The 21,407-nt window shown below is 45.9% G+C and overlaps 1 protein-coding gene across 1 annotated transcript in view; it reads right to left on the reverse strand.

Moving 5' to 3' along the window:
* Nucleotides 1-16,304: 16,304 nt before the first annotated feature.
* ETV6 (ETS variant transcription factor 6) overlaps nt 16,305-21,407 on the reverse strand; it is a 234,745-nt gene continuing 229,642 nt past the window's right edge. The window contains exons 7-8 of the mRNA XM_080659934.1: nt 20,968-21,068; nt 16,305-16,844 (exon numbers count right to left, since the gene is read on the reverse strand). Coding sequence (XP_080516060.1) covers nt 16,739-16,844; nt 20,968-21,068 — 207 coding nt within the window. The 3' untranslated portion in view covers nt 16,305-16,738. The remainder of the gene's footprint in view (nt 16,845-20,967; nt 21,069-21,407) is intronic.

A 21,407-nucleotide genomic window follows, 5' to 3' on the forward strand; every position in this document is an offset into this window, starting at 1 on the left:
TTTTTAGGGCAGCGACCTACTCCGTGAGGTATTATAATGGATACATGCTGTTATATATTTGTCCAAATCCATAGGCTATATAATAGCAGGGGTGAACCCTAATGTAAATTATGAACTTTGGGTGATAAGGAAGTGTCCATTGAAGTTCATCAATTGCAACAAATGTGCCACGCTGGTGGGGGATGCTGATAAGGAGGGAGGTTGTGCATGTGTGAGGGCAGGGAAAATCTCTGTACCTTTTGTACAATTTCACAGTGGACATAAAACTGCCCTTTAAAAAGAAAGTATATTAAAACAAAAACCAAAAAAGTCATTCGGGGCTTAAAATATTAATTTCAGAATTCTGAAATTTTTATTTACATTTTATATCACCAATATGCATAAGAGATGAATTATTTCTTTATTAAACAGAATTTCAAATTCTAAAAATATTTAAAATACAATAATTTTGATGATTTTTGCTATATATTCTAGTTTTGGGTTTCACTAGGGCTACAGAGACTTCAGTAGAGAATCTTACAAATATGCATTAAAGAAGAGATTAAGAATTTCTCTTTATTTCCCTATTTGACATATGGAATATGTATCTTCCTTCTTAGGAGAAAGATGCACATTCTCTGACTCTCTACTTCCTAGGTTCTCCCCTGTTACAGATTTAGGTTTAGGCAAAAGTGAGAATGGGCTGTCCACCCTAGAAGCTAAGCTTTAATTGATGATGGGTGTGAAGTAGCAGTCTTGGTATGACTATTAGACAAAAAAAATTTAATGCAAGAAACACAGGGGCTGCATTTAGATATAACCCATTCTGCCTTTTTTTATTGCCGGGGGAGTGGCTCAGCTGAGGGTTTGGATGGAATCTGGGCTGAATCTATGTGTAGTTGGGGCTAGAAATCTTGGCTCATTGGCAAGGGTTGAGCTTGGCAGAGGTTGGATGTCGCCCCAAAGGAAGGTTGGGCATCCTATCTCAGGCAGGTTTCCCCTCTCATTTGTTATTCTTTAGCTCAGTATTGTGAGTATTTTCTTGATAATAATTATCACCATTTGTAGCTGGTTTGGTGACTTTTTGGTTTACGTATTTGTTTTACAGAGGAGGGCAGGGGCTATGTTTACCTTATTCATCCAGTGCTTAGCCCAGTGCCTGGCACATAGTGAAAACTCAAAACATATTTGTCAAACACATTCCCCATTCATTTAAGCTAAACATAAAGCTGGAGAGTCCACATGGCTCAGTAGTCCCAAGGTTTTCTCCTAGTTGAAGAGTCTAGTCTTTAAAATGTACCTTTTATGTTTCTTAGTAAGAACTCAGGCAGCTAAGTGTGCTTGAACCAAATGCTCTTAAATGATAAACTAGAGGGAATTTGGAGGAATGGATTTAAAACTACATCTTGGCCTCCCTTTGACTTTGTTGACTCTTTCAGTTCTACACTCAGCAAACTAATGCCTATTGCCAGAACTCCCATTTGTTTATCTCCAGGAATATTTCTGCCTTGAAGTCTACTTTGTCTAGTATTAATACAGTCATTCCAGCCTTCTTATCCTTGCTGTTTGCATGACATATATTGTATCCATTCATTTGAACTTATCTTTGTTCTGATATTTAAAGTGTGTCTCTTTCAACAACGAAGAATTAAAAAAACAAACTTTAAGTGAAAAAAAGAATAAAGTGTTCCTCTTATATACATTTTGTACCTGGGTTTTGCTATTTTATCCATTCTGACAACCTCTGTCTTTTATTTTTACATTTAGTGTAATTATTAATTTGATTGCATTTATGTTTACATTTTATTTTTTGTTTTCTATTTGTTTCCATTGTTCTTTTTCTCTGTTACTCCTTTTCTGGTTTCTTTTGGGTTAATTGAATATTTTTCACAATTCCATTTAAATTGATCTATTAGCTTTTTTTCATTTTAAAGTTATTGCTTAGACATTACAATATATCTATGCTTAACTTTTCAGTCTTTGAGTTAATATTGTATTACCTCTTCTTACATATTAATATTGTATATTACATGTTAATATGGTATAACTTCTTTACTGTTCTGACTTCTTAAATGTTCTTGACTTTTTTCCATGGCCTTTTCCCAGGAACCCTGTCACCCACAAGAAGGCAGCCCAGTTCATTCACATGCTGGGAGGGGCCTCACATGTAGCCCTTCCTACAAAGTTAATATTGTATTAACTCTTCTTACATGTAAAATGTAAGGAGAACCTGGAAGTCATCTATGTCCATTTATTGCCTTCCCCCCTGCATTTATACTTCAGTTGTCATATGTACTACATTACTGCATGTTAAACACTCCACGCTAAAATGCTATAACTTTTGCTGTGATCTCTCTTCTGTTAAAGTTCTGTGATTTTAGGTACTAGTCTACCTAATAGTTTCTGGGACAAGAGTGAAAATCAAAGGCTAGTTTATAGCCTCAGTGGACTCCTTGTTTCTGAATCTGTCCATGTGTATTTATAAATCGCTTGGAAGCCCACAGGAAGCCTCTTTATTGGAACATCCAATTGCAAGCTTTCACTTAATAAACTCGGTTTATTCATCCTCTTTTAAAATTTAAATTGCAGTGAGCACCCAACACTCCTTCCTCTCATACAAACCAGTTCTTGTATTTCTTCATGCAAAATCAAATATTTATGGCATGCACTTTATTATAGTGTTTTGGCATCAAGCTGCCCATAAAATTAAAATTAATCTTGTGTGTGTCTGTGTGTGTGTTTTGCATTTCCTCCCGAGACGGTATCTGTGCCCTTCCTGCTTTCCGGACCTGTTTTTCCTGAGGTGAAATTGTCTTCATGGGTGGTGCGTTTCACATCTGCACTTGTGCTTTCCAGAATGTTTACCTCTCTTCTTTTTACCTTCGTGTTTATGCTGTCAGTTGGTAGCTTTTGAGGACTGTTTTACATTCTTTGACTCGAGATGTTTTCCTGACTCTGCTCCAAAGCCAATGAACCGCCCAGAAGTGCACTAACTGTGCTGCTGGGTAGTGGTGTGACTTCAGGTCAGTGACTTTGTTCCTTTGAGGACCCATGCACATGGAGTGATCGGAGGTTCCCTCTGGTTCTAATATTCTATGATTCTAAGACTTAAACTGCACTTTCAGGGACACACAAACACTGCCCAGCAGGGGGTGGGGTTGGAGCTGCTATAGCCATAGTATCACTTTTTCACACACACACGCAAAAGCAAACGCAAGTACATACACACACACACACACACACACACACACACACACACACACACACACACACACACACAGAGCTCTCCTCTCTTGTTATCCTCTGACACTTCTGGTTTTGATTATCCTCAGTCTCAGAAGCTGCTCTATCTCCTGATTCTCACCCCGTGTCTGGCTGCCTGCTCCTTGCTCTGCAAACACCCTCAGTGTTTATATTTGTGAATGTGGCTTTGACCCATTTCAGCTACCTGGCAGTCCACACAGCTCTGCACCTGGGTTTGTACTCTGCCCCTGCCTGCTGAGTTCACCAGAGTTTTACTCCTTAATCCCTTCACCCCTTCACCAGGCCTTCGCCTTCCAAATGGCCTCACCTGGGACGGGGGACTTCCATTCTGCCACGTCCGAGGCCCTTTCCAGCATGGGAATGAACTGGGCTGCCTTCTTGTGGGTGACAGGGTTCCTGGGAAAAGGCCCTGGGGAAAGTCAGAAATGTTTATGAAGTCAATACAGTGAAGAAGAGAGGTGGGACTGGCCCAAGGTGAGATGATAACTTGGAGGAAGTTTATTTTCAGTATTCCCTTGTATCTTTTCCAGACACGTTTCCTTCCTTTGGTACCCCGCATTTCTTGTGCTTTCACACTGCTCCTTGTTGCCTTAGGACCCACGAGCGGCTCCCTCACCTAGTTCTCAGGACTTCAGTTCTAGATGACGGCCACGTTCAAGCTCTCCCTCTCGCTGGACTCACTTGTCCTGTGTTCACTCGGTCAGAGCCCTGTGTTCTACCAGCCAAACCAAGAAGCATTTGTGTCGAAGGCTGACAGTGGTGTGAAGAGTGTCCTTTTCTGGATAACATGACAGAACAGGAAATAAGGAATTGGAAGATCCTGTTTGAAACAAAGCTCTCCTGCTTCCTATCTATGTGAACTTGACCAAGTGACTTACCCTGTCTTGAGTCTCAGTTTCCTTTTCATTAAAATGAGAGAGAAAATATTTCTCATGGGGTTGTTATAGGATTTTTAGATAGAATGTATGCAAGCCATCTTTGTAAGGACTGCAAGTATGAAGATGTTTACTTAGGGTTTAAAAATGTTCCTCGGCCTCATCCTATACATCACTAATTGGGAAAGAGGTCGGTTTATTTGGAAAAAGATAAATCTAGAATAGCCCCTTTGGTGAAGTTGTTTCTTTAAAATTGTTTTCCCCTGGAGTAAACAAGGGAAAAAATGAACAAAAGATAAAGAGAGCATCTAGGTAAGATTTGGTGAGTGAAAGATAACATTTTTGGACAGAAGATTGCATATCTATCTATCCATCTATTTTCTGGAGAAAGGACCCAATATTACTATTGATTGAACATCTACAATTGCCCTGCACTTTACATACGTTACCTCTACTTTTCAAGGAAACCCTTCAGAATCATAGAGAAGGGAATGGCTACTCAAAGAAGATGAGTACGTTTTATAAGTCTGCATTGCTGCAGGGGGTAGAGACAAGCTCCAAACTCAGCTCTGTCTGCCCCCCAAAGCCTGTGTTCTTTTCACCAGACCGCCCTGATCTTACTTCCCCGAGGAAGCTCACTGATCCATCTCAGAAGCTACACAGCACCTGGGGCACCTGGATCTCCTTCAAAATACGTTCAAAAAACAAAGAGCAGGCATATTTCAAAATAATTGGAAGTTGACTGGCCTGAAGGCCCATGGGCTAGACCTGTTAGAACTGTACTGTGACCTGGGCAGTCTCCCCAGAACAGGGTCCTCTGTGAAGCACCCAGTAGGGAATGCACTTTGTCAAGTCTGAGCCCATCCAAAGGTTGGCACCCAACATTATAAAGTGAGGGAGTCTAAAGGAGCAGCTCCATCATGACACTGTGTAATTATTTTGCATTAGTGTAATTCCTGCTTGAGTGCTGGGTAACCCACAGTACATGTCTGAAATGGAAGAAGCCTTTGTAGGTAAGCATAGACCTGAATGGGTAGTGTCTCAGCTGAGTGGCCTGGTTCAGGAGCCCCTAAAGTCACCACCTCTTCCTCCACTCATGTTGAATTTGAGTCTGAGTCCATCTTCTTTTTTTTTTTTTTAATATATTTTATTGATTTTTTACAGAGAGGAAGAGAGAGGGATAGAGAGCTAAAAACATCGATGAGAGAGAAACATCTATCAGCTGCCTCCTGCACACCTCCCACTGGGGATGTGCCCGCAACCAAGGTACATGCCCCTGACCGGAATCGAACCTGGGACCTTTCAGTCCACAGGCCGACGCTCTAGCCACTGAGCCAAACCGGTCAGGGCATGAGTCCATCTTCTTGATAGGAAAGGGCTCAGTGCTCCTCAAGGGTGGCTTTCCCTTGCACGTGGCCAGGTGCCAGCCCATCACTGGCACTAAGGCAATATTTGAAGATGGCCATGGTGGTGAATGCTGGGAGCAGAGGGAGAAAACGAAGTGTCCACTAGCAAGGGAGCTTTATTTGAGTGTCTAGAATCCTGATTATACTTAAGCAGGATAAACAAATATCCAAATTTCCCATTGGTTTGGGGATAAAGCCATCGCTGGAGTTTTCCAGGTTCTCCTGGGTTCTCCTCAGGTGGGAACTGGTATTGGGGCTATAATAGAAAGGCAAGGAAAGAGCTCCAAATGGAATTGCCCTGCACAGATTTCAAATTCCTTGGAGAATTTGCATTCATCTACTGATTTGACTAACCAGCTCCAAGCTAATGCAAATGACATGCAGGCTTTTACTAGGAGGAAGAGGCTGGGGGAGGGGAGGAGCTTACAGACTTCTACTTTAGAAGGAGGCTCCTTCTATGGGAGGCTGGCAGAGGGTAACTGTTCTAACTTCCGAGGTTGTGTGGAAAGGCATTCTACCTTATTTTGGTCAAGGTCTTGACTAAGGGCCATAGTGTGTTGAGGAAGTAAAGTGGCAATTTAGTTGATTAGACACAAAGGTCTAATAACCCTCAGCAGTTGTCCTTGGGTGATTTTCCCACTTGGAATTCTATAGAATCAGAATGATAGAAATTGAGGGCAGGAAGGGCAGTGTATGTGGGTGGTGGGGAGGGTTTGGCAGGCAGGAAAGAGGGAAGGGAACTAACATGTATGTGCTAAAATTGTTACATGTTTTCTTCACTGAGTCATTTCAACTGTGCTTTCAGGAAAGTAATTCTCCAAGAAACCGAGGCCCAAGCCTACAGTGGGTTGTTGGAAGTAGTGGTTAGTCGGGGCTAGAGCCCAATATGGCCACTGGTCCTCCTATTGTTCTGTACGAAGATTGATCTCCACTGGAAAGCGGAGACTCTTAGCTTGGTCACGGGTACTTTCCCCTTTTCTAAAGGAAGCACAAGTCCAGAGTGAGCAAGATGGTCAGGAGTGTGTTATGCTGGACCTCTCGGCGTCCCAAAGGGCCACACATGTAGGGCTTTAGGACATGGCTCCCTCAAAAGTGACATTCCAATTTCTTAGTCCTCAAATTGAACCCAAATCACATTGTTTTGTGTACATGTGAGCCAAGCCAGGACTTCTTCAACAAGAAGGCAAAGGCAAAAATCAAGGAACCTTGCAAACCAATTTTAAATAGAATGAAACCGAGACATTTCCTAAAGCCATTGAACTGGAGCAAAGCCAGATATTCTCGGTGAACCTGAATCAAGCCAATGTTTCCCTTGGGTTGAGTCCATTGCCGAGGGCTCAGGTGTTCCCTGAGGCTGAGATTTGGCCCAGGAGGACACCAGACTGGGGCCCTGGCTCAGGCAGCTAAGGGATGCGGGTGAGTTCAGGTAGCCCTCACCTGGTGGGGCTTCTGACTCTTCATCGTAATGTGATGAGTTGCACTCTTTCCACACTGTTTTTACTAAAACAAAATAAAACAGAAGCAAACTTTTTTTTTTTTTTGGAAGGTAGCTCTGTGTGAAGCAGCTGTTTGTGGCTCAGTAGAACCCGAGTAAAGTATAAAAATAATGAAGGGTAATATTTACTGTGCCCTGTACTTTTCTAAGCCCTTTCTCTGTAATAACTCACTAATCCTCACAGCCATCCTTCTGAAGTAGGAACTATTATTATACCCTAATTTTACGTTTAAGGAAGCACAGAGAGGTTAAGTGTATTGCCTGAGGTCATACAGTTGGTGAGGGAGTGTGGATTCGGATCCAGGCATTCTGACCAGGATTGCACCGGTTTAACCACTCTGCTCTGTCGCTCTCTTAGGCCAGTGGGCCAACCAGGTGTGTCAGACCCCCAGTCCATGTAAGAGACACAAAATCAGAATGCAATAAATCAGAAACTTAGCACCAATGAATTCAGGTCTCTATTGGGGACTTTTTTATTTTGCTCTAGGTAGTTAGACAGACATGAGCAGAGCAAGGACGATGGGCCAGGTACAGAAAGTCATCAGCGTGGAAAGCTCCGGTGCCTGGCAATGGACAATCAATTGTAGGGTGGGCCCTCGTTCTCAGGGTGACTTTTCCTCCCCTATAACTGGTCTTGCGGTTTAGACCCCCTTTCCTCCTTAGAGATAACATCTAGGCCTCAGTTGTATTTCAGCTCCAGGCCCAGGGAAGCAACAACCAGCCTCAGGACCAGCTGCATCATAATGACCCCCTGCCCTAGCGCCGGGCAATCAATCAGTGGAGACCACAACCCTGAAAGGACACACCCGGAGAGCTACTGAATATGCTAGTCAGATCTTTCCTTGGGACCTCCCCTAAAATCTCCGTCCTGTCCTTAAAACCCTTAGGATGGAGGACCCAGTGCGCTCTCCCTCCAGTGAGCATGCCCAAGCCTTTCCCTTTCCCTTCTTCGCCCCACCCCAGGCACATTACCATTAGCTCCCTTACTCCCAAGCTCCAAGGGCCCTTCCTTTACCTCTATAACTTGTTCCCTAAGCCCATTTCTTCTAGGAATTACTTTTTCTACCTCTATGATTTACCCAATAAAAGTGCTGTTGCAGTTTGGGTCTTGGCTCTGAATTCTTTCCTAGCCAGAACCCAAGTACTGAGGTTGCTGAACCCAGGTTTGGTCTGACCCCACCAGTCAGACATCTGGTGCCATTCCCGCTTGGCTGCCTATAACAATGTGACTGGCAAATTGAAAGGTGGACTGTGAAGCCCAAATAGGCAGAACCCTCAGTTGGAGAAAACCAACATCCTTGCTGGTACTGCCCTATCTCTGATGAGAGCTTTGCTCCTGACACAACGGGTCACACACCTTGACGTTGTAGGCAGTTGCTCCAGCCCTGAAGCCCACTGTCTAAAAATGCTGCTTTGCCCACAGTTGCAATAGTCTGACATTCTGAAGTCAAATTATTCAGCTTGTAGTGCTGTTTATCAGAAATGAGTGATTAATTCCATTATCTAACTAGGGGCCCAGTCAGGAATTCATGCACCTTGAAAGGAACTGTGGGCTATGGTGGACACAGGAGCGGGTCTTGGCCCATCCTCTGCACCCCTGCCCAGCCCCTACCACTGTGCCCCTCCCCTTTGTCCCCAGTCTGCTCCCGCTGCTGCCGTTGCCACGCGCTGATGGTGCTAGCCCTGCTTGCACCCACTGATGGCACAGAGCAATTGGGGCTGGTGGGGCCAGTGCCTTCAGTGGGTGTGAGCAGTGGCTGCTGCCCCAATCGCCCCTCAGGAGCAGGGAGAGGCGAAGAAGCCCTAAGGGGCGATTGGGGCCCGGCAGCTGCCACTTGCACCTGCTGATGGCGCCAAGAGCGATTGGGACCAGTGCCGGGTGTCGGCAGTGGGTGCGAGTGGGGCCAGCGCCGACAGCAGGTGCGAATGCCAGGAGGGAGCAAAGAATTTTCAGTAACCACCAGAGGCTCACTGCGATGACAGCGACTGATGCCCCACCTTAGTCTGGCACCCCTGCTCACCTGCTCCACCATCCCGCCGCAGCTGACACCCACCATGTTCCATGCTCTGCTGCCTGCTGCTCATGCTCACCATGTTCTGCGCACACCCCTGGTGGTCAGCGCACATCATAACGACCAGTTGTTTGGTTGTTCAGCCATTCGGTCTATTTGCAAATTAGCCTTTTATTATATAGGATTATATAGGATTGTAAAACCCAAAAGGCTATCTACTTCAGAAATTCACAAAAGGAAAGGGAATATGAACTATAGAATAGTGAAAACTGTTTTTTCCCAACACAACAGACACAAGAAATAATGTTAAAACACATTTCTGAAGATGGTTTTATTATAGTAGACATATATTTATCTTTAAATTTTTTTATTGATTTCAGAGATGAAGGGAGAGGGAGAGAGAGATATAGAAACATCAATGATGAGAGACAGTCATTGAACAGCTGCCTCCTGGACACCTCCTACTGGGGATCAAGAAATCCAGGTATGTGCCCTGACCGGGAATCAAACTGGGATCTCCTGGTTCATAGGTCGATGCTCAACCACTGAGCACACAAATGAGACAAATATCTTTAACACCACCCAGTTCTGAATGGAAAGAGAACTGTCTTTCAAAATAGTTTCAGACAAAGTAAAAATATGAAGATACGTTCAGTGCATATAATAAATTTCTTATTTTCTACGTAAAAGAGATGCACTTTTCCCCAGTCTGTGGCTTGTCTTTCCATTTTCGTAATGGTATTATTTGAAGAGCGATTTTTAATTTTGATGAAGTCCATTTTTTTTTTCTTTTGTGGGTTGTGTTTTCAGTGTCATATCTAAGAAATTGTTGTGTAACCTAAGGCCACAGAGATTTTCGCTGACTCCACTTCTTCATTCGACATATCCATTAAGATACACTTGTGCCAGGCTCCTCCCCTCTGAGAGCTCTAGGGGACAGAGGCATGAGCAATCCATTGAAGGCAGGCATTTGTTGCTTTTATAGAAGCACTTGTAGAAGACAAAGGGGCGTGCGTAGTGCTGCCAGGGCCCCTGGAGGAAGCAAAGGTTGGCTCAGGTGGTCTGACTTGGGATCTCATGGCCAAAACTTTGGTTGAAGGGAAAGTCACAGAGACACTCAGAGGCCGGCAGAAGTGTTGCTAAGAGGGTTTGGGGAGCAAGAGAATAGTCTTCTACGGCTTTGAATGAGATTAGGCAGAATTTATTTGATTTTTGCTAGCAGAGATCCACCTCTCCAACACAGCAGGGCTGAGATCCTTAATTTACAAAAGGAGAAGAAGAAGAAATCTGTAAGCACTGACAGTGAGGACACTGTCCCAAGATTGTCCCCATTGAATGTCAACATCTCAGGCAGTTGGGATGAAAGAGCTGCTCATCTATTCTGTTGTCTTTTGGAAAGACAAGAATGGCATCGTCAGCTTTCTATCTCCGTACAGTGACCAAGGCTAGTCTTTCTAGGAGAGGCATTGATGCCAGGAACGTCCCACTCCCTCCCGTCAGGATGGTGACAGTGAGGCAGCTGGTAGGAGCACCAGTCTTAAGGTCTAGTTCATGAACAGCGGTTCTTTCACTTGGCAAAGAGGCTTTTGATCATGAAATTTATTCTTGTTTCTGCCCTAATAGGAGAACAAGCAAACTTCTTCTCCCAGAACAGGATTGGCCCCTGGAATTATTCTTGGAGGAACTGGCAAAGAAATACAGCAAAGAGAGAGGCTAGCTCAGTTTTGCATTAGGGTCAGAATCTCAGGACTCGACGGGAGAGCACTGGACTCCTGCTACTCAAAGTGTGGTCTGAGGGCCAGCAGCATTACATTACCGGGGGACTTGTTAGAAATGCTGACTCCCAAGCTTCTGAGCAGGTGAAGAGCAGATCTGCCTGTATTTCTCAAGATGGTGACTGCTTTGCATCAGGATCCTCAGCTGATTTGCAAGCACCTTTCAGGTTTGAGAAGCACTAGTCTAGCCGGGTGGTGCTGCAGTCCCTGCAAATGCCCTGGCTACGTGGTCACCTGGGCTCCACTTAGTGATTCCAGGAACAGCCAGCCAAGGTCAGTCAGCATGAGAATGATCCTGTTTTCTTTTCAGGTTAGGCTGGCTAGGCAGCGACATGGACATACACGAATAAATTGCTATGCTCTAATTTGTAAGGGCAGGTCAGCTGTTAGAGTCGCCCTTTAAAACAGCTCATTTTTTATTTTTTATTTTTTATAGCAAAAGCATTGTTTAAAGGGTTCGAAGGAAGCAAGAAGAGGACTCTGGCATGAGATTCTGTGTCCATTTAGTCTCAGTCCACAGTATATCTAGTATTAGGAGAATGCAGCATTATTGTGTGTACCATTCATGCAAATTAGTTCTCGTCAATTATTCTGCATCCTGTTTAAATGGCCACATAGTGCTTTTTGTGCCAAGATGAACAAATTGATGCTAGCAGTGGTTCCCACAATTCAGTGTGTATCAGACTCACCCGGAGAGCTTGTTAAAGCAGATTGCTAAGCCCCACCGCCTAAGTTTTTGGTTCAGTTTATGTCAACATCTCAGGCAGTTGGGAACTGATGTTTTGCATTGCTAGCAATTCCAAGGTGATGCTCATGGTAGGTTATAGGAAGAGTAGCTTCAGATGCATCCTTAGCAGGAAACACCTAGACCCTTGTTATTTGATGCTGTGCTCTGACAATATAGTAGATAGGACAAATTCCAGCCATCAGTCCAAGGTCAAGGGGGTCAGAGTACCTGGGACAACTTACATACAGAAATAACCTAAAAACACTCTCTGAGAACATTGATGTCAAACTTCTGCTTCCCACACCTACATCTGAGTTGCTAACAAAGTGTAATTTGCTTCATTTTCTTTTTTAAAAAATTTTATCTTTATTGTTGAAAGTATTACAGATGTCCCTCTATTTCCCCCATTGACCCTTCTACCCAGCATCCCTCCCCTTCCCCAGGTCTTTACCACACTTGCTTAATTTTTCATTCTTCTCTTAGTTTCTACCCACCACCGATGGCAAAAGTAGTTCTGCTCGTTTGCTGTTGCAATCCTAAGTGTCTATTGGTTGGCAGGTGGCTCCATGGGTCAGCGTTACTGAGACGTTCTGAGCATGGGGCCGGCTCTGAGCTGCATGATGACTACGGTCCAGTGTATACGTAGGAGCTCGACTCACATGTATGCCCTCATCAGCTGTAGGCTCACACCCATGACTTCAGTAGGATTAGGGCGCCATTGTATTGTGAAGAGACCTGAGGCGCTTTAACTCTTGGAATTGCCTGGGTTGTCAGTGAACTGGTTAAGTCTTTGGCACGGCACAGGACCGGAGCATCTCCGATCGAGGTTCCTGCTGGCAAATTTCTGCACCCGTGGCAGCTGCTCAGCTCTAAATGGTCTGTTAGGACCTTTCTGGGCTGCCTGTCTGAAGACCGCCTGCAGACGGCTCTGTGAGAGGCTTCCTGACAGTGAAAAACCGTGCACTTTATCCCATAATTGAGCAGAGACAGGATTTACCTCATCGGAGCACCTTGCCTCTCTGACTCCATTTCATCTTATTAAAACAGACACTTGGGACCTTTTTCTTTTTAAATAAAAAATTTATTGAGATGATGCAATTATAGGCTTTTCTTTAAAAATTATTTGCAACTCACTGGCCCTGAGAAAAGGCATTTTTTTCTTTTTTTTTTTCTTTTTGTTACATTCATTTGATTCAGTCCCTTATAAACCCCACACCTCATAAACAACAAGAGATTAGAAATTAAACAAACCAAAAAAGAAAGAAAACAAAAAAAGAAATTCTAGATTCGTTTGGGTTTGTAGGTGGTTGCAGTCACAAAGAGGAACCTTCAAGAATGTTCACTTGGCGTGTGTGAAAGATCCAGGGAGCTCGGAGCTGTTAGTGTTGATGCAGATGGGGCCAAGAGTATCAGGTTAGTCTTGGGGGTTTTAGACAGGCAGGGACCATTGTGTCCCCTCCTCCCTCCCCTGCACTGGCTTCCTTGTGTCACTCCCTTCATTCCAGGCTTCTGCCCAGAGAGGAGTAGGCTGAGAACTACTAGCACCGAATGGAATGCCTGGGCGAAGAAAACCACCCTTTGTTCTTTGTGTATTTTCCCAGACCTCTTATCTTCAGCTTCCTGGGTGGGAATGGGTCAAATGGGGGTATGATCGGGCTGGATCCCAAACCTAACTCTGTCCCTGGCATGCTGTCTGCTCCTAGGGCAGGTCCTAGTACCTCTCTAATACTCAGGTTTCCCTTCTGCAAAAGGGAGTTAATATTTCAAAAATGTTTTCAGAGTTGGAGCCTCGGCAGGGAAAGGTGGAAATGGTGCTGACTAAGTCATTCAGGTAAATCTTGCCATAGGCTGTAAGTGTCAGCTAAATCTACATCCTCAGTGTCAGAAGGCAATGGATCAGAGGTTCCAAAGATACTGTTGAAAGAAGCACATCCTAAGTTTGTTATTCCTCTTTTCCTGTGAGACCTCCCTTCCCCCAAGATCTGGACTATCGATGATGCTGCCTTATGCCAGACCAAGTTGCCTTGATACAAAAAGATCTTAGAGATCATGGTAGTTCCACATAGCCAGTCCATCCCATCGCCACTGCTATCTTCCGATGGAGAGGAGGCAACCTGGCTAACTCAAAGTGCAGGGAGGAGATGCTCGAGAATTTCAAGATACAAGTGAGCGTGCCTATTCTGGACACAGCTAGAGAAAGCTTCCCTCCCCCTAGGCCGGTGGTCGGCAAACTCATTAGTCAACAGAGCCAAATATCAACAGTACAACAATTGAAATTTCTTTTGAGAGCCAAATTTTTTAAACTAAACTATATAGGTAGGTACATTGTTATTAACTTAATTAGGGTACTCCCAAGCTGGCCTTTGCTAAAAACTCAAGGGGCCAAAGAGCCGCATGTGGCTCACGAGCCGCAGTTTGCCGACCACTGCCCTAGGTGATCTTCCTCTGCATTTTCCTTTCCCAAGTTCTGATCTTGCAAGCCAAGAATTCCCACGATGGCTGCAGGGCAAGACCAACTGTTTAGATCAGATGTGCTTTTAACTTGGTCCCAGGTGAAATTTTCACCTCCCTTGGTATGTAGTGTTGAAGTGAGACATGTCATGCTGGATGGATTCTGCAGGTAGAAAGCAAGCTCTCGGAGGGCAGGATCGTGCCCGATTTACTTTTGAGTCCCTCACGGGTCTAACAGGTGCTTCATGAAGGTTGGCTAAATTCAATCTGAAACCTTTGAGGTCTGCAGTGTGTGGGCACTGTACCCCTGGTGTCAGCACCGCCCAGGTGTTCTCTCAAAGAACAAATGGGAAGGTCTTTGATGTTAAGGGAAATCAATAGGAAATCATTATTGGTAATAAATACCTGGATGGGAAATCAAGACAATACTGGAATTAGCACCTTCTATGTTTTCTTTAAGTGGCTGAAGGTGTCATCCTGTCTTACATTTTCATAGAGTATATTGCTTTGAATACAGAGAAATCCTTGGGGCCAAAGGGCATTTGCCTCCATAATTCAACCATAGGATTCTCGGACTGGAAAGTAGCCCTAGTCACACTACCTGGGTCACGTGGACGGAATAACGTGTCCTCATCTTAGGGAGGAGCATCACGCCATGGGTCTGATTTCATAACCACACCAAGGGCCCCAGTGAAAATCCAGCCAGTCTCTCCACCCCTAAACGCAGTGGCTTTCACAGCCCGCCGGGTATTTGGCTTCATCTCCCCCTCGCAGATTCATCAGTCATCTCAGAGGCTGGTGTGCGGCTGCACACTCCTGAGAGACATCTGTGGCCTGCTGGGACCCAGCGGCACTGCACCATCCACGCCGATTCAGACCAGACCCTCCCCGTAGGGAGCCGCTAGCCTCCACAGATGGTCTCTGACCTCATGACAAGCCCAATATTCTGGAAGTTAGAGTGGGGGGAGTGTGTGATGTGGGAGCTGGCTGGCCACCTCTGTGTGTCTACATACGGTCTGATATGAGGCAGGAACAGAGCAAGAACGAAGAGCCCCGATCAGCTCCTCAAGTCCATGGTCCTGAAACCATAGTCAATCTATTGTGCCCCTCGCCCCCGCGGGTGTCGTTGTCAGTAGGCTGGAAAAGGATTGTGTCTAATGGCTGGAGAAGAGACAGGGGTCTGGCAGCCTCACTTGGGACCCGCTGCTGACATCCCCTACGTACCCTGGGGGAGCTGAGGGAAACGAGTAGGGGGTGCTTTGTAAGGCAGGTCCAATCTTTCGAATTAAAACACACTGTACTCCTCATATTGGATTCTGAACCTGTATTGGAAGAGTGAACTTAGACGGCTAGAAAAGGAAAGCAAATCTAAACAGCTCTCTAAAAATGTTATCATCGAAAGTACTAAGGGGTGGCGCTATCCTCACTTCCCAAGATACAATCGATCTTATTTTGAGGGGAAAAAGAGCCACGGATGGGTCCATTCTGTAGCACAGCTATGCAAGAAGGGCAGAAGGAAACAGTCATGTATCTGAGGGATTTGCTGCACACTCCAGGGTGCTCCCCTCTCCAATGCTCTGGCCCTATGAGGACCGGGAAACGTAAAAAAAAAAAAAAAAAAAAAAGCCTAGAAATTGTTTAAAAAAAAAAAAGTTAGGTGAGGGCATGGAACTGACCACGTGATGGGGCACAGGGACACTTCCTGCCTCTCTGGCCTCTGTAGCCTGCTTGGGGTAACAGGTCCCACCTCAGAGCTTTCACTCCGTTTCTGGACCCTCAGGCCTGTGTGGTCTTTGTGGGATTTCCACTGTGATCCCAGGTGCTGGGGCTCCCCAATAACCCGCGGCCGTCCACTTTGAGCCGAGGCTGTCGAACCCTGAGCTGCGTGGCTCTCACGCTGTGTCTGCGGGATGGACACTCGTCTCCCTGGAAAACAGCCGCCTCTCAGGTGTTTGGGGCTCCCTCGGACGGTGGCCAAGTGCAGGGATGAGGGTCTGATTTAGCGGTGTCAGTCCCAAAGCACCCAGGCCACCAATTCTGTTTAGGTGCCAATTGCTACCCAGACTCTCCAAGAGGCTGAACTCCAAGGGGGTGGGGGTGGGGAGAAGGCAGGGAAGGAGAGAGAGCAGGAGAGAGAAAAAGAGACCTCTCCTTTTTCACTTTATCTTTTTTAAAAGCATCCTTTTTTCCCTGCCTGCCCCCCACCCCCCAAGATCCAACAACAACAGGAACAGACCTGATCCACGTGGCGGGGGAAAGAAGAGCTGGACCCTTTTGCAAGTTTTCTCTTTCCTGATGAGCTGGGTTTGCCACACTTTGTGAGAATTGCAAAATATATATATATATATATATAATAGATATAATATTTCCATAGGAAAACAAGCTCATGTCTTCCCCTAGATGACTGATGAAAGTCAAACTGCATGGTCATAAAAAAATAAAAATCAAAAATACCGTGAAACTGACAACAGATGGAAGGGCAACAGAGGGTGAGGAATTACAGATGGACAGGTTCCGAATGAGGGGGGAACGTGAACGCGGTCCCGGGCTTGTGCTGCCCGGCCAGAATGCCAGCCCTGCCTTTGCTGGGTGGTTTGTCTAAGGTGCTCTGGGTCCCTCCTGGTATGCAAGAGAAGTGTCACTCCCGTCGCGGGGCCTCGTCCTCTCCTACTCTCTGCAGTCCCCTGCTCTGCCTCCAGCAGTCCTGGGGCAGCGGTGCCCTGGGCTGCGGCCGCTGAGACGGGGTTGGTGCCTTCAGCATTCATCTTCTTGGTATATTTGTTCATCCAGCTCCTGGGACTCGAGGTGCTCCAGACGGTCTGTCCGGCCACTCATGATTTCATCTGGGGTTTTCATAAACCTTTGGGAGAGGAAATGGAGGAGTTAGAGATTACATTTTGCTAAAGTTGTCTTCACCCTAAACTTGAAACGAAAGAGAAAGGCCCTATCACTTCATATAGCTGGAGAGCTACTGAAGCCAGCTATTAACGGAAACTTAGTGTCTGTTAGAAAAAGGCGCTCCTTGCCCTGACTGCCCGAAAAATGGTGAAATAACTATAAAAAGAAGCTAGGATGATGGCAGGCAGAGAGCGCCCACTGGAGCTGTGCAGTGCATCCCACATGACCTTGTGAGGGAACCCTGGTACAGCTCACTCATCTGTGTTTCTTATTTTTAGAGTTACATTTTACAAGGACCCACGAGAGCTGTAGATCCACTTCCATCCCGAACTGTGAGTCCAGGGAACGGTATTTGAAACTTGATTAAAATCAAAGGATACAATTAAATGCTGAATGGAAAATTCTGATAATAGGGCCAATTAGTAGTGGTGCTTTGGAAAATCAGAAAGGCAAAAAGAAAATCTTTTGCAATGTTAACACAAACACATCCAAAATGTTAGCAACAAATCCTCTTTAGTCTATCTTCCTTAGCAGCCAGGCACACACTGCAAGCCTCATCCTGTTCACTGGGTTCCCTCGGAAAGAACTTCGGTGACGTTTCGACCACGATTTCATGGTTCTGGAAGGCAACCTAGAGGCAAACGCTCTGCCCTCTTGTGGGAGTGCCCTTTCCTCAGCCCCACTGTGTGCTGGCACGCCTTTCCTCTCCCATCTACTCTGCCCTGCACCAGATGAACTGTCTTCACACACACATTTTCTCTCATCCCTCCATGTCTAAAGCCTATGGTGACCACTTATCAAGTCAAGGACCCAGTCTCCGGCCTGCCCACCAGGGACCTTTGTCATCACACCCAGGAAACTCTTGATTTCCACTGTAAATCCTCCATCCTTGTCTGGCCAGTCTTCTTCCTTATATAGTCACTAGAGGCCCGATGCACGAAGATTCGTGCAAGAATAGGCCTTCCTTCCCCTGGCTGCCAGCACCACCTTCGCTCTGGCCTGGAGCCACCTTTCTGCCTTCGCTCCAGCCAGAGCCACCTTCAGCCTCTCGCCTTGTTGCATCAATTTGCATATTCCCTCCTTATTGGCTGTGGGCGCCACCATCTTTGTCGTGAAGTTACGGTCAATTTGCATATTCCTTCTTTATTAGATAGGATGGCTCATGCCAGCCTCCCAACCTCTAGCTCGGCCTCTATTCAGAACCCTCTCTACCCCTTTCACTGTCTGAGCCCTACTCATTCTTTGAGCTCTGCCTCAATATCCAAGAGCTGCTAATGGAACCCATCTATGCCGAAGCCTTCCTCCCTCCTCTCCCATACATCTTGTACTGAGTACCCACAATGTAATATGTCACTGTTTATACCCTGGATTTCATACCAAGAAGCCTTTGTTTTGTGGCAAGTCTGGCTTGCAGCACTCATTTTCTCAAAAATGACTAATCTGCCCACTAATAGCACAATTCTTCCCTTTTCATCTTGTTGAAAATCACTATTGGAAACCTAGGAACCTTCCAGCTACCACTGCTTTTCTTTTCTGCCATATTACGGAGGCAGCACGATCTATAGCGTCTGGTCTGCAGTCTGTCTTCTACCTTTCCTCCCCTCTCTAACGCTTCCCCCTCAACACCTGAAGTCACAAACGATGCCCTCCAGGCCATGCCCACCGATACGCTATGTGTGGCCCTTCAAACCACCCTTTTCTTCTTTTGACTGCTTTTCCATATTAAGCTTCTGGTATTAAAAGCTAGGCTTGTCATGAAATATTTATTGAAAGCCTCCATAAGGTGTACAACAGAATTATACCAAATGTAATCCTCTACCTCCTAGGAGCCTAAGACCTAGTTGTGGGGAGAAGGACTTCACTATTACAAATGCAGATCACGCCCTAGCTGGTTTGGTTCAATGGATAGAGCACTGGCCCATGGACTGAAGGGTCCTGGGTTTGATTCCGGTCCAGGGCACCTACCTTGGTTGCAGGTTCCCTGGCCCTGGTCGGGATGTGTGCAGGAGGCAACCAATCGATGTGTCTCTCTCACATGGATGTTTCTCTGTCTCTCCCTCTCCCTTCCACTTTCTCCAAAAATCAATGAAAAAATATCCTTGGATGAGGTTTAACAACAACAACAATGCAGATCACGAAGTGGTTTAGGGCCAAGAAATGACAGAATAAGATATCTGTGTGTCTGAGCAGTTGAAGAAGGCCCCGTAAAGGCAGCCAACTGGAGGTGGGCCTTGAGGGTATATATGTTAAAGAGCAAAAGTCAAAGGGGTATATGTTTCTGACACAGGGAATTGCATCTGTGTTGCAGGGCGGCTGGCAGTGTATATAATGAGTTTGGGAGGCAGGAGAGTGGACCAGCAGTGGACAGAGAATGTCGAGTTACTCTGGGAGTGAATCTGAAGTCTAGCTCTCAGTCTCCATTGCTCGGGAAGCAATAATAAGGCTGTTGCCTTTCTCGAATCTTCCACATCTCAAGAAAGTGCCTGTCATTGGATATAGTCCAACCTGGAACCTGCTCGTAAGAAATCTTGGGACATGCGGTGCCTGCAGCACAGAAAGGAGCCAGTGGACCATTCAGCACAACCACTGGCTCGGGCACAGGAGAGTCCCGGTACCGGCGGTGTCAAGGCCGGCTGCTTCACACAATGGTGATGCCAGTGACGAGAAGCAAGGGGGGAGGGAGAGACTGCTAGCATGTCAAGGTCTGTCTTGAATGTTGCGTGTCCAAGACACTAATGTTAAATTTAAATGGACATGTCCTATGAGAAGCCTTTGGAAACTCAGATTTGAAACTTCAGGGAGATTTTAAAGCTGGGTACAAAGATTTAAGAGTCTAACCGTTGAGGTGATGATTCAAGCTATGTAACGGGATCAACTCATTCAGGAAAGAAGCGCGTCGAGTGGGAAGGATACAGCCATGGACCAAGTGTGGAAAGAATGAAGGGGAGCGTCAGCACAGCCAGCAAAAGGGGGGCTCTTTTTTACTCCATTTCCTTCGGAGTCCGTCCCTTGAGCAGCCTTTGCCACTTGTTTTTAAGATCTCAACTGTTTTTACTGCCCCTTCCCAACACTAAAGCCCAGGTTCTCCGCTCTTCCCAGTGAGCTCATCTGCACAGACAGGTCATTTTCTACCTGCCTGTAAACAACTCCACACCCACGTCTCCAGTCCCACCTTGAAGTCTTTTCTGTCCCACCTGCCAACACGCATGGCCTCAGGCAGCTTGTTGATCCCCCTCTCTCCCGACTTTCCCTGGCTCTCACATGACTACATGACCCATGACCACCAGCGTTCTCCTTCTCCTGACAGGTCCCTTAGGTCTCTTCTTCCTCTTCTAACTCCTTCTCTTTTCTTACATGGTACTTGGAATCACAATTTATGTGGTAGTTCCCATGGTTGGAACTCAGTGTGAGGACTTCTGGGAAGAGGACTGTCTAGAGCAACAGCTTTCAGACTTCTGTTACAGTGCATTATAACAAATATATTGTATCACACACACACACACACACACACACACACACACACACACACACACACACACCCCTGAAACAAAGTTTTCAAAAATGAGCAGTCCCTTTGAATTTCATGGGATACATTCTGATATTTTCAACTCTATCCTACCCTAATCCATTCTGTTCTACTTCATAAAAGAACAAATAGTTATGACGGACTCATTACCTCTATTTCACGACCCACTCACAGGTCCCGACTGCAGTTTGACAAACACTGACTCAGGAACCAGCGTACAGGGTGGGACCTGGAAGTCAGGTTCAATCCCTGGCGTTGCCACTGACAGAGCCACTCTGGCTGCTCCCTTTCCTACACTATTTGATCATTGCATTGTCTTACAGGGGAGTCAGACTGTGCTTATGTGGCCTTGGTTTTACTATAGGACCGACATAAATTAAAAAAAAAAAAAGATTTTTTCTTAAATTCTAACAAACCAGCACCTGGTTTCCAATTCATAGCCCCAGTGGCTGTGAGTATCGGATAGGCAGGTAGAGATCTTAACAGGCTCCCCCCTCCCTCTTATTTAAAGAAAGCAATACCCTCCCCGAAGAAGGAAAGGAGACAAAGGAAGTGCTACCTGAACAAAAGCCTTTGTCCGGGCTCCTTCCTGATAATGTTTAGTTTGTAGTAGTGGCGCAGGGCTCTGGACATTTTCTCATAGGTCATGTTTGTTCTGTTCTGTTTGTTCAAAGGAGGAAGAGAGAAAAAAAAGCACAAAGACACAATGAAATGAACCTCAGAAACGGCGCTGGGGGAGCTGTTAAAATAAAAGTTCTTCAGCGGCTCCTGTGGCCCCGGCGTTGGGGAAGCTACCTGCTCATCGCGGCCACCCGGGCCCACTGGTTCCCACCCCTCTGCTTTTACCTCAGCCGCCGCCAAGACTTCTCCCAGTGAATCACCCTTTGTCAAAAGTCCCGGAGGGGAGGGGGCGCTGGCTAATGCGGCATATCCCTCAGGGGCCTCCCTTACTTCCTTTCCCAAGACTGCGCTCCGCTGTGCCCGAGGAACTTCCTGCAG

The sequence above is a fragment of the Plecotus auritus genome (genome assembly GCF_963455305.1).
Source record: "Plecotus auritus genome assembly, chromosome: 3".
Lineage (NCBI taxonomy): Eukaryota > Metazoa > Chordata > Mammalia > Chiroptera > Vespertilionidae > Plecotus > Plecotus auritus.